The 12,635-nt window shown below is 40.7% G+C and overlaps 1 protein-coding gene across 3 annotated transcripts in view; it reads left to right on the forward strand.

The window, feature by feature from the left end:
- LOC105839384 overlaps window positions 1-3,926 on the forward strand; it is a 40,800-nt gene extending 36,874 nt beyond the window's left edge. For all 3 annotated transcript variants that reach the window (XM_036284351.1, XM_036284352.1, XM_036284354.1), the window contains one exon: window positions 619-3,926. In XM_036284351.1, the coding sequence (XP_036140244.1) occupies window positions 619-758 (140 nt within the window). In that variant the 3' untranslated portion in view covers window positions 759-3,926. The remainder of the gene's footprint in view (window positions 1-618) is intronic.
- Window positions 3,927-12,635: the final 8,709 nt, after the last annotated feature.

Below are 12,635 nucleotides of genomic sequence, written 5' to 3' on the forward strand. Positions count from 1 at the left end.
AATTATTTAATTGTATTTTAATAATAGTAATACATAAACTCGATTATGCAAAGCAAATAATAAATCTGACAACAACGGTAAAAAAAGAGCTAAATTTAAATATGACTATAAATAAAAGTTAGTTTATTAAATTAAATTAAAATAAAATTACAAACAAAAGATTTTGACTTTAATAAGTCATCTTCAGTCGTAAATATAAAAAAACTTTAATAATTTAACATGATTTCATTAAAACTGTTTAAGTCACAACAAAATTTGATTGGGTAATGTGTACTGTATTGAAAACATTAAAAGAGAACTTTCATTAATTAATTCTTATAAAGTTTCAAATGTAGCAGGCAATTAAAAAATGTAAAATACAATGCTGGAAAGAAAGTAATTAAAATGTGTTGTGAAAAGAGCAAACATTTGGATAATATCACAATTAGAATATAACTTCACAAAATGTCATAAATAACACAAGCACACACACTCACACACACACAAAAAGTGGTTGGTCCGGCGGACAAGACTAGTCAATCCTTATGTATTTTGACCCGCTAAATCCGAATCAAAGTCAGAATTGCAAAGTTAACTTATATTTCCTAACCTAACCTAACCTTGAGACCGTCCCCCCAGGGCGGCCAGCAGCCCGAACCATCAGCCAAGGCAGAGGGACACACCGAGGAGGCGACCCCGAAGTTTTCGGCGATCAAGGCGGAGAAAAAGTTAATAGAAGGCAAACCAGTAGTCAGCGTTGTCCTGCAACGTACGGATGACCGGGCCAGCCAGGAGGGCCAGCGGAAATAGCCAGCCTGACCGGAACAACGCGTCTTACCCCGCGAAAAATATTCGCGTTTCTTTCGTCCCGTTGGATGACTTTATCGTTAAGTTTATTTTCATGTAAGGCGCGAGTTCGTAATTTTTTATCTTTAACATATCTAAAGTCTATAGTTATCTAAGTTACATATATATATATATATTTCACAAAGGTTTATTTGCATGTGCATGCATTTTTGTTCAAAGTTACTTAATAAATATTATCATAATGTTAGAATTACCTATAATAGTCATACTTACCCTTGTAATCATACTCTTGATAGTTATCATAATAATAGTACTATGCTTACCTGTATTCGCGTAGCGGCGTTTGAAAAATTAATTTCTCTCAGTTTTACTACATGCAATATAGTCATGCTAGAGATAGAAGCACAACTAGTGTGCTATCATTATTTTTTGTTAAACATCATTTTCATTAGACTCAGCACGACATTCTTAGTATCATATGCACATTCGATGCATTTTTTAGTTTCTTGGCTTTAATAAGCATTTTCTATTTAAAATCGCATAATCAGTGTGGATTGCACTTTAAGTGCAATTCACACCCAATATTTGCACTTGCAAGTGCAATCTTCAAAGCAGAAGAGGGGATGCGCCAGACTGGAGGGGGCAACCCAGCGAGATGCCCGCAGCGCAGCAACGCCGCGCAACAGAGAGTGGGGGTAACACTCTCGACATCCGTGGGGGAAACCGACGCCGCGCGCGGTTAGCAGAACCAAGCGGGAGGGGGAAACCCGAGCGCTCCCGGCAGCGGCGTGCGTGCGATTGGCGGAACCCCACGGGAGAGGGTAGCGTCCCTCTCGATAGTATAAAAGCGAGCGTTAAGAGCTCTCAGGAGCTTTCGCGCGCAGGAATTCATAGCGTACAAACCGCGGAATACCAAATAAGAGTTTTCGCGCGCTATACATATCCGATAGCAAAAGTCACGGAAAGCGAGATACGTGACATCGCGAGTGCGACTGTTCCGTGCTATGCACGTTAAAGAGAGTGAGCTCTCGCGCGTTTCGGCATAACCATCTTTTCGTTAAGAGAGTTCGAGCGTGCGTGCGCAAGTAATTAAGAACATAATAAATCGACCGAATGCGAGTAGGTTCGATTCCCGAATAGTGATAGTGTCGACTCGATTGTGAAGAAGCGACGCGTTCGGGACTTATGTGACATATGTGACACCAAGCTTATCAATAAAGCGTACTGTTTGTTATTTGTTACCAAAAAACAACATAGTGTTATCTCTCACTTACCTGACTGAGCGTCCGTTCCTGAGCTCGTGGATATTCCTGGCAACCTGAAAAGAAAGTAATCCTATTAAAAACGGGACCGCGGGTAAACCTGAAAATAAAAATATACTCACCTGGCGAAGTTCCTGTGGGACGACGAAGGCGATCCTGGGGACGATCCTGAGACGACGGCGGCACCTGAAAGAAAAGAGAAAAGGAATTAGTAATAAGTTCGTTCGAAGTTCGTGTGTTGTGAATTTCCTCTGGGATATAATCGAGCTAGTGGTAGCTGTCCATCCGACGGAAGCAACACCGACGTGCGTTCCGGCGTTCCTGAGAGAGTGGCCATTCCGGGACACCACACCTTGCCTCTTGATAAGGATAAAGGGGCTGGCGACTGTGAAAACCTGCAACAAAAGGTTTGTGAGTCTTTACTTGTCAAAACTCGTGAGTCACGTCATTCGGTAATCCGGTCACAACCTAACTTCAAAAAAAATTTGTTTTAATGTCGGTCGGCGGATTAAACTAGTCTATCCTTATGTATTTTGACCCCCTAAATGTGAATCCAAGGTTAGAATTGCTGAATTGGCTTATTTTTTTTTAACCTCAAAAAAATTTTTTTTAATGTTGGTTCCCGCCGATCAGACTAGTCTATCCTTATGTATTTTGATCCGCTAAATCCAATTCAAAGTCAGAAATTCTGAATTGGCTCATTTTTTTCTAACTTAAAAAAAAAACATTTTGTAAAAGCAGTTTGGGTCACTAATGTATAATCCAGAGCGTGCAGACTTGCGTAACCACATTACTCGGAGAAAATTCAATACGTATAACAAGTCTGAGCTTCGGTGAATGAATAGCGTAGAAAATTCACTCCCTTTTTCTATTATATCTAACTCTTTTATTCACGAAGTTTCGGATTAATGAACAAATCGAAACCTGGATGTTACAAGTCTGATGAGTGAAGACTATTCATCGATTCTTCTAAAAGAAGCTTGAAAGGAGTATTGCTGCACAATACTGTTACACGCACTCCCGATTGAAATAAATTGTAACACCACTGAAAACTCACACGGCTCTTTAATGTAACACAAATACAAGAACACAGTGATAGAATTGCAAGAAATACGTCCGAACAGTTTGACAGCTCGGAATCTAGTCGCAAAGGCACTTGTTTGTAAATAGCAGCCCGTCGTCAAGGAACGCCACGCGGCCTTCTCAGTAATCGTACAGCAGCGCGGGCGTAACACTACCCTCTCTCTTCAAGATTGTCGTCCCGACAATCCGAAAGGGTAGTACCAAGGCAGTCTTCCGTTTCCCCGATTAGGACACAAAAGTTCCAGGACGGCCTCCTGCTCTCCCTGAGCTTTGTCCCAGGTTACCGAGCGCCGCTCCTAAATAAGTCCTAATTGTCTTCAGGGAAATCCAGGACCTCCATCCTTTCCAAAAGTCCTTTTAGAACCACTATTCGGCATTCTCTGAGGAAGAGACGATCTCCCTCTCCCTGGGCCGACTCCTGAGTGAACTCCACTCCTCTAGGTTCTCGTCTACTGGATTTGATCCAAACGCTGCCCTCCACGCTTTAACCGACGTCGCCGTTCCTCTTCGGACAAGAGGGGGGTAGCCACCGTGGACCCGTCGTCCTGAAAGGACTCCTCTAGTCCCTGCCTCGGCATTTGCCCTTCGCCCCACGGGAAAACCACGGCTCAAAAACCGTGGGTGAGGCAGTCTTCATTTAATCACAAAGAAAAGAAATTGATCCCCCGTCGAAAGGATTTCGCTCACTTTCCAGGAAAGCTTGTAAAGCATCTCTCGTTTCGTAATTTTTTTTTCTTTTCCTGAAAAGAAAATAAAACAACAAGCAACAAACTTCTCCAATTTCCAAAAAAAAAACAATTCCTTTTTTGTCAACGTCTCGTTTCCTTTTTTTATTTTCTATTCCGGGCTCCGACTCACCTATCGCACCAATTTCCTCTCATAAAAAGGAGCTAACCTATCTGAATGAACTATCTTTCTTCTATGTTTCGGAGTTTTCTGAATACAATAAACTACTTCGCTCAATTTCCTAACAATAAAATAAGGTCCCTCCCAATCACTTTGTAATTTAGGAGCCTTCCCCTTAACTCTTCGGGGATTGAAGAACCAGACCTTCTGCCCCTCCTGAAATAAAATATGTCTAGCTCTGCGATCATAGCGAGACTTAACACGTGAAGATCGAATATCTAATCTTTCCTTAACACTCGCATGAAATCCCTCCATTTTTCGTTGAAAATCCTTAACGAAACCTTCCGCAGTATGAGGGTCTTCCTTACAAGATTCAGGCGGTTTCCCTCGTAACAAATCCAAAGGCAATCTAAGATCTCGTGCAAAATACAACTCTGCCGGAGTCACTCCAGTAGCCTCATGCTTTGAGGTTCTATAGGCCAAAAGAAACATAGGAATCCAACGATCCCAATCCTTCTGATTTGAAGAAATATACTTCGCCAAATAATTAGTAATGGTTTGATGCTGTCTTTCAACCTGACCATCCGATTGAGGATGCAAGGCAGTAGTTCTTGTCTTTCTAATTCCGAGAAGTTCCATGAGTTCAGTAAAAAGCTTGGACTCGAAATTCCTTCCCTGATCCGTATGAACTTCGAAAGGTGTCCCATGCCTGGAAACAATTTGATTAACAAAAACCTCCGCCACTGTTTTTGCTCTAATATTTCTCAAGGGAAAAGCTTCTACCCATTTGGTAAAACAGTCGACTACAACAAGCAAATACTTATTTCCAGAAGAAGTAATGGGAAAAGGACCAAGAATATCCATTTGAACTCTTTCGAACGGAGTTCCAACATTGAAGATTTGCAAAGGAGACTTTCCCTTTCCCTTTCCCCCTTTCTTGCCACACACACTTCACAGGATTTACACCAGTCCTCTACATCTTGTTTACATGAAGCCCAGTAAAACCGCTTCCTAATTTTCTCCAAGGTTTTATTCACCCCGAAATGTCCTCCCGACAAAGAATCATGGGCTTTCTCTAAAATTTCCTTGACTCGTTTACGTGGAACTAATAATTGAAGGAAGCTAGATTTCAAATTTGGAGTATACCAACTCTTATAAAGGACACCGTTCTTAAGATTTATAACGTCCCAATACAACAAGTAAATACGGGTAGAAACATCCGAAACTTCCGTGCGTAAAGGACGTACTCCTGTTTCCTTACCGCGAAAAATTACCGACAAACTAGGATCCTCTTTCTGTTCCCTTTGCCATTCTTCTAAATTTTCTTCAGCCAAGGTAATACGAGCCAAGGTAATAGTTTTCCTCGACTCTCGAGCACAATTTTCTTCGATCTTAGCACAATATCTACAACCTTGAGATTCACAGTGACGTCTAGACAGTCCATCGGCATTTCCGTGAAACTGTCCTTTCCGAAAAACAATTTCAAATTCAAATTGTTGGAGTCTCTCCAACCAACGCGCGAGCTGTCCTTCAAGATCTCTGAAAGACAAAAGCCATCTAAGGGAAACGTGATCTGTACGAATCAAAAATTTTTGTCCCAAGAGGTAATGACGGAAAGCTTTGATTGCTTCAACTATCGCCAAAAGTTCTCGACGCGTAACGCAATAATTCCTCTCGGCTTTATTCAAAACGCGACTAAAATAGGCTATAACTCGTTCCTTTCCATCCTGTTTCTGGGAAAGAACTGCACCAATACCGATATTAGAAGCATCGGTATCTAAAATGAATTTCTCCTCCTCCCGCGGAAAAGAAAGCATAGGAGAAAAAGATAACACGCGTTTCAATTCGTCAAAAGCATTTTGACATTCTTCTCCCCAAGAAAATTTAACTTTATCTTCCGTTAATGCATAAAGAGGTTTTGAAATAAAAGAAAAACCTTTAACGAATTTGCGATAATACGAACAAAAACCTAAGAAGCTACGCAATTGCTTCTTAGTATGCGGAACTGGCCAGTCTTTTACTGCGGAAATCTTTTCCGGATCTGTAACTACCCCCTCGGCAGAAATTATATGGCCCAGATATTTAACATTTTTTCTGAAAAAAAACACATTTCTCCGGATTAATTCTTAAATTTGCTTCCCGAATTCGCCGAAAGACTTTACTAAGATTCTCTAACATTTCTTCAAAACTTTTTCCAAAAATAATCACGTCATCAAGATAAACTAAACAAATTTTCGTTAACATGTCTTTTAAAATTTTTTCCATTAGGCGCTGAAAAGTTGCGGGGGCATTACATAATCCAAAGGGCATTACAGTAAATTGCCAAAGCCCTTTACCAACAGAGAAAGCAGTTTTTTCCCTATCCTCCGGACGAATTTTAACCTGCCAGTAACCACTTTTCAAATCAAGCGTAGTAAACCAAACATTACCTGAGAGTTGATCAAAAATGTCATCGATCCGAGGAAGAGGAAAGGAGTCTTTAATCGTAACCGCATTCAATTTTCGGAAGTCCACACAAAATCTCAATGCTCCATTTTTTTTCCTAACTAACACCGCAGGGGAAACCCAAGGACTTTGAGATTCCTCTATTACGCCATGTTTTTTCATCTCCTCTATTATTCCATAAACTTCGTCTCTCATATGATAAGGAATACGTCGGGGAACCTGTTTTATGGGGGGAGAATCTTCAACATTTATAGAATGACAAATAATATCACAATTTCCTGCAATTATCTCTTCAGAAAATATATCCTGAAATTCATTCAATAAACCAGCAAAAACTTCCTTCTGAGAATCAACAAGATTTTCAGAATTTTTTTCAATGAGCTCCCTTAAGACAGAAGGGACAGAAACAACACGAGAACAATTAAAATTCTTTTCTTTTTTTGATTTAAAATTTCCGAAGGCGGATTCAAAAACATTTTCTAAACTAACCTTTTTAAGAAAGTCAACCCCTAGTAAACAATCGTCATGAATTTCCGCCACGAACATAGGAATCTTCAAAGAATATTTACCAATAAGAATATCAACTAAAATTTTATTTTTGCAAAGAATCTTTTCTCCGGTAGGATATCTCAAAAAACAATTTACCGTTTCCAACTTTTCTCCATAATCTTTCACTAATTTTCTATTTACAATAGAGATGTCAGAGCCCGTATCAATCTTAAAGGAGCAACGTTTTTCATTAAGCATTCCTTCATAACAAAAATAAGAATCATTATCATTATTAAAACTAAGAGAACGATAAACACAATAATCTTTATTCAAATTATAATTAGAACGAAAAATAATCGGGGCATTACCCTTCGGAGTTGAACTCGCCCCAAAAAGCTCAACTAAGCCGCGTTTCCCTTTGCGTCGGGACATTCAAAACGAAAATGTCCTGTTTTTCCACACGCCCAACATTCTTTATCTTTGGCTGCAGATTTGAGACCGCGCCAATTTTTTCGGGGCCCCCCTTCCTCCGATTTCTCACCCCCAACACTCCGCGCGTCCTTCCTCTCCTCCCTCTCAAAATTCCTCCCAAAACGATCAAAATTTCTCCCGAATTTTTCTTTTCTTTCAAAATTCGCCCCCTGAATGATTTCGATAGCTTTGGCTCTCTCCACGGCCGCTTTCAAAGAAGAAATCCCTTCCAGCTGGAGAGTTCTTCTAAGAAAATTATTGGAAACGGCGGAAATAAATTGCGAACATGCGATCTTGTCCCGCACCGAAAAAGGACACTCCGGATATGCTAAACGCGAAAGCCTTTCCAACTCAGCTCCAAAAGCAGCCAGGCTTTCCCCAGATTTTTGTTTTCTATTGGTAAAAAGAGAATAAGAATTTTGAGTAAGAATTCCCTCCCCAAAACGCAACTCGAGCTTTGATTTTAATTCTTCAAAACTAAAAACCTCTACGTCCTCTAACGATTCTAAAACTGTTCGCGCTTCCCCCCTTAAACTCGCGGCCAAAGCTACAGATTTCGACGCGTCGTCCCAAAGGTTCGCGCGCGCGATTAGGAGAAATTGAGAGAGGAACTCCCGCAGCGGAACCGTCCCGTCAAAAGTGTCAGGCTTCAATTTGAAACCCAATTCCGTTCGCGCACGATTCCCGCACGTGTCCCCCGCGGACGCGGCCCCCAATACATTATCGCCCGAGGCTCTATTATTAGAAGGACTTAGCTGGAAATTTCGTAAACGAGAAAGCTCTTCTTCTCTCTGCCGCAACAACATTGCAAATTCCGATTCCCTTCGTGCTTGCTCCTCACGTATCGCACGCATCTCCTGGAGAACGGCTTGCAGTACCGCCGTCTCCGACATCGTAGATTCAGAAGTCTGCTCTCGAGCCCTTTTCCTTGTAGTGGGCATTTCGGTTCCCTCCTCAACGGAAATATCTCGCGGGCTCGGACGTGTCGGGGTCCTCGAAACCATCCGGACTCTCTCCCTCTCTCTCCTTAAAGCTCGTTCCGATATCCGCTCGTCCGATCCCGGACGAGCCCCCAAAATGTTACACGCACTCCCGATTGAAATAAATTGTAACACCACTGAAAACTCACACGGCTCTTTAATGTAACACAAATACAAGAACACAGTGATAGAATTGCAAGAAATACGTCCGAACAGTTTGACAGCTCGGAATCTAGTCGCAAAGGCACTTGTTTGTAAATAGCAGCCCGTCGTCAAGGAACGCCACGCGGCCTTCTCAGTAATCGTACAGCAGCGCGGGCGTAACAATACTAATGTATATGCCTCCACTCCTGTAACGCACTCGGTAGTGATAAAAGAAAAGTACACAAACCTGAAAACAGTTTTTGAAAAAATTAAATACACAGAACATAGATGATGAATTTGTGGGGATTTGAAAATTCTCACCATATTATTGAATCAACAATCAGATTACACAAAAAATTCGTGCTTTCTATGTGAATGGAATAGTAGAGATCGAACGAACCATTACATAAGAAAATAATGGCCGACAAGGACGTCTTTGTTAAAAACGTCATAAAGAAATCGTTAGTTGAACCTTCAAAAGTTCTTCATCCATTTCTTCAGATTAAATTAGGACTTATGGAACAATAAGTAAAAGCTCTGAATAAAAAAGATAAATGCTACCAGTATTTACAGGAAAAATTTTCCAACATCTCTGATGAAAAATTGTGGGAAGGAATTTTCGAAGGTCAAATACGTAAAATGTTGAGAGATAATTTTGTCATCAAAATGAATAACAAAAGAGCAGCATGGCTGAGTTTCAAAGGTGTCACAGAAAATTTTCTAGAAAACTACAAAAGTCAAGATTACTGAGAAAAGGTAGCGGAAATAATGGAGAACTATAGAAAACTATGTTGCTTAATAAATCTTAAGTTGCATTTCTTGGATTCTCATATCGACTATTTTAAGACCCAGAAAATCTTGGTGATTATAGTGAAGAACAGGGAGGAAGATTTCATCAAGACATCAAGACATCAAGGAGATGAAGCATCGATATCAAGGCAAGTGGAATGTAAACATGATGGCTAATTTCTGTTGGACGCTCAAACGAGATATCTCTGTGAAAGGGAAGAAACGTAAGAGAAAGCCATTGCACAGGACTTTCGAGAATAAAAGAATTAGATATAATAGAAAAAAAAGAGTGAATTTTCTATGCTATTTATTCACAGAAGCTCAAACTTGTCATACGTATTGAATTTTCCCTGGGTAATGTAGTTACGCAAGCCTGCACACTCTGGATTATATATTTGTGACCCAAACTGCTTTTACAAGTTTTTTTTGAGGTTAGGAAAAAATGAACCAATTTGACAATTCTGACCTTCAATTTGGATTCAGCGGGTCAAAATACATAAAGATAGATTAGTCTGGTCTGCCGGACCAATATTGAAAAAAAATTTTTTTGAGGTTAGGAAATATGATCTGAGCTAATTTTTCAATTCTGACCTTGGATTCGGATTTAGCGGGTTAAAATACATAAGAATTGACTAGTCTGGTCCGCCGGACCAACCACTTTTTTGTGTGCCTGTGTAATTCTAATATTCCATATAATGTAGAATAAATTTAAAAAAATCAGTCAATAATTGTAACATAATGATATAACATGATCCAAAGAATCAGAAAATTAAATCAATTAATAATATAAATCATACGTACACATCGGGTGAACATCATATATACAAATTAAATATAAATAAACTTGTACACAAGTTATAATAAAAACATACAATTCAGATAAGAACAAATATATAGATCATAATTCATAAATAATGTGTGTGTGTGTGTGTGTGTGTGTGTGTGTGTGTGTGTGTGTGTGTTGTGTCATAAGACACAAAAATTCCAATATATGTCAAGTTAATATATTTACAAGGGATTCAAAGAATTTATAATGATTACGTAGAATTTATATAAACGGATCTTATGGAATATTGCTAATCCAGAAATTTACATATGTAGAAAAAATAATCTAATATAATGAAAAGAGTATAATAACAAGTTTAGGATCTTGATTATATTTTAGGTCTTTATATATTGGTTCATTTAAATTTATTGTATTAAATTGTAGAGCGAAATGGAAATTTTATGAAGTGATTATAATTTGTTGTGCAAAGTCACCTTATTTAATCATTTAAATAATGTACCGGATTATATAATAATTATTACTGTAGAGAAGACTACTATAGTAACACGATATTTAAATGAGTACACGATATTTTAATAAGTATGTAACGAGCCGTTCCTCCGCCACGTTAAGGCATATAGATACGAGGCCGTTACCCTCCTACCTCGTGTAGTCCCCTCCGCTTATCTCGGTCTCCCCGCACATCTCCGCTCCTCTTGTCACCAAACGGGGGCTATAAAAGCCCTCCGCTGGTGATAAGAAATCAGATCTCCCCGGTCTAGCGTACTGAGCCGACCGATCCACTCAGCGAATTGAGCTGAGTATCCAGAGCACGCACTGAGTGCCGAACATAACCGCAAACCCGGCTTCCTTCACTAGTGCGCATTGAGCGCTTCCTCGCGCCACGCTGTGAGTGGCAAAACACCGCCCCGCTCGACACCCGGATCCCGGTACGCGTATTGAGCTACCGATCCCGACCGCACACGGGGACCCCGTACTGAGGGGAAACCGCCGACGCGGAGGATCATCCACGCGGGATGATCCTCGACGATAATAACAGCTGATCGTCGAACAGCTGATCACCGTGGCTGTCGAGCCGAGCTCCGCGCTGTACCGCGCAGTCGCGCACCGCCGCGACCAATCGTGACGCCGCACCGACCGACTCAGCGAATGCGAACGCCGCACCGTACCGCGCAGCCGCGACCGTAACGCCGCAGCCAATCCGGCTACCAATGACGCTGAAACTGGCCGCCCGTCGAACGATGCCAGGGGCGTAGCGGAGGCGCAATTGGGGGTTCCTTCTTCGCGCTCTCCTTGTAAATTTCGCTCACGACGGATATACTTCATTTTGGTTTCTGATATTGTTAGCAACCTCTACAAAAAATCCCGCCCTCCTCTGACCCCGCCGAGATATATAAATGGGAGGAAATTGCCCCAAAACACGTAAAAATCCAATTTTTTTAGTTCTTTTACTTAAAATACCTTTTGTGCCACGACGGATGCACTTGATTTTGGTTTGTGATATTGCTGGCAACCTCTACAAAAAATCCCGCCCTCCTCTGACCCCGCCGGGATATATAAATGGGGGAAATTGCCCCAAAACACGTAAAAATCCCATTTTTTTAGTTCTTTTACTTAAAATACCTTTTGTGCCACGACGGATGCACTTGATTTTGGTTTCTGATATTGCTGTCAACCTCTACAAAAAATCCCGCCCTCCTCTGACCCCGCCAGGATAGTTAAATTAGGAAAAATTGCCCCAAAACACCTCTAAATTCTATTTTCGTAGTTCTGATAACTAAAATACCTTTTGTGCCACGACGGATGCACTTGATTTTGGTTTGTGATATTGCTGGCAACCTCTACAAAAAATCCCGCCCTCCTCTGACCCCGCCAGGATAGTTAAATTAGGAAAAATTGCCCCAAAACACCTCTAAATTCTATTTTCGTAGTTCTGATAACTAAAATACCTTTTGTGCCACGACGGATGTACTTGATTTTGGTTTGTGATATTGCTGGCAACCTCTACAAAAAATCCCGCCCTCCTCTGACCCCGCCGAGATATATAAATGGGAGGAAATTGCCCCAAAACGCGTAAAAATCCAATTTTTTTAGTTCTTTTACTTAAAATACCTTTTGTGCCACGACGGATGCACTTGATTTTGGTTTCTGATATTGCTGGCAACCTCTACAAAAAATCCCGCCCTTCTCTGACCCCGCCAGGATATATAAATGGGGGGAAATTGCCTCAAAACACGTAAAAATCCAATTTTTTTTAGTTCTTTTACTTAAAATACCTTTTGTGCCGCGACGAATGCACTTGATTTTGGTTTCTGATATTGCTGGCAACCTCTACAAAAAATCCCGCCCTCCTCTGACCCCGCCAGGATAGTTAAATTAGGAAAAATTGCCCCAAAACACCTCTAAATTCAATTTTCGTAGTTCTGATAACTAAAATACCTTTTGTGCCACGACGGATGCACTTGATTTTGGTTTGTGATATTACTGGCAACCTCTACAAAAAATCCCGCCCTCCTCTGACCCCGCCGAGATATATAAATGGGAGGAAATTGC

This window comes from Monomorium pharaonis, chromosome 1 (genome assembly GCF_013373865.1).
Source record: "Monomorium pharaonis isolate MP-MQ-018 chromosome 1, ASM1337386v2, whole genome shotgun sequence".
Lineage (NCBI taxonomy): Eukaryota > Metazoa > Arthropoda > Insecta > Hymenoptera > Formicidae > Monomorium > Monomorium pharaonis.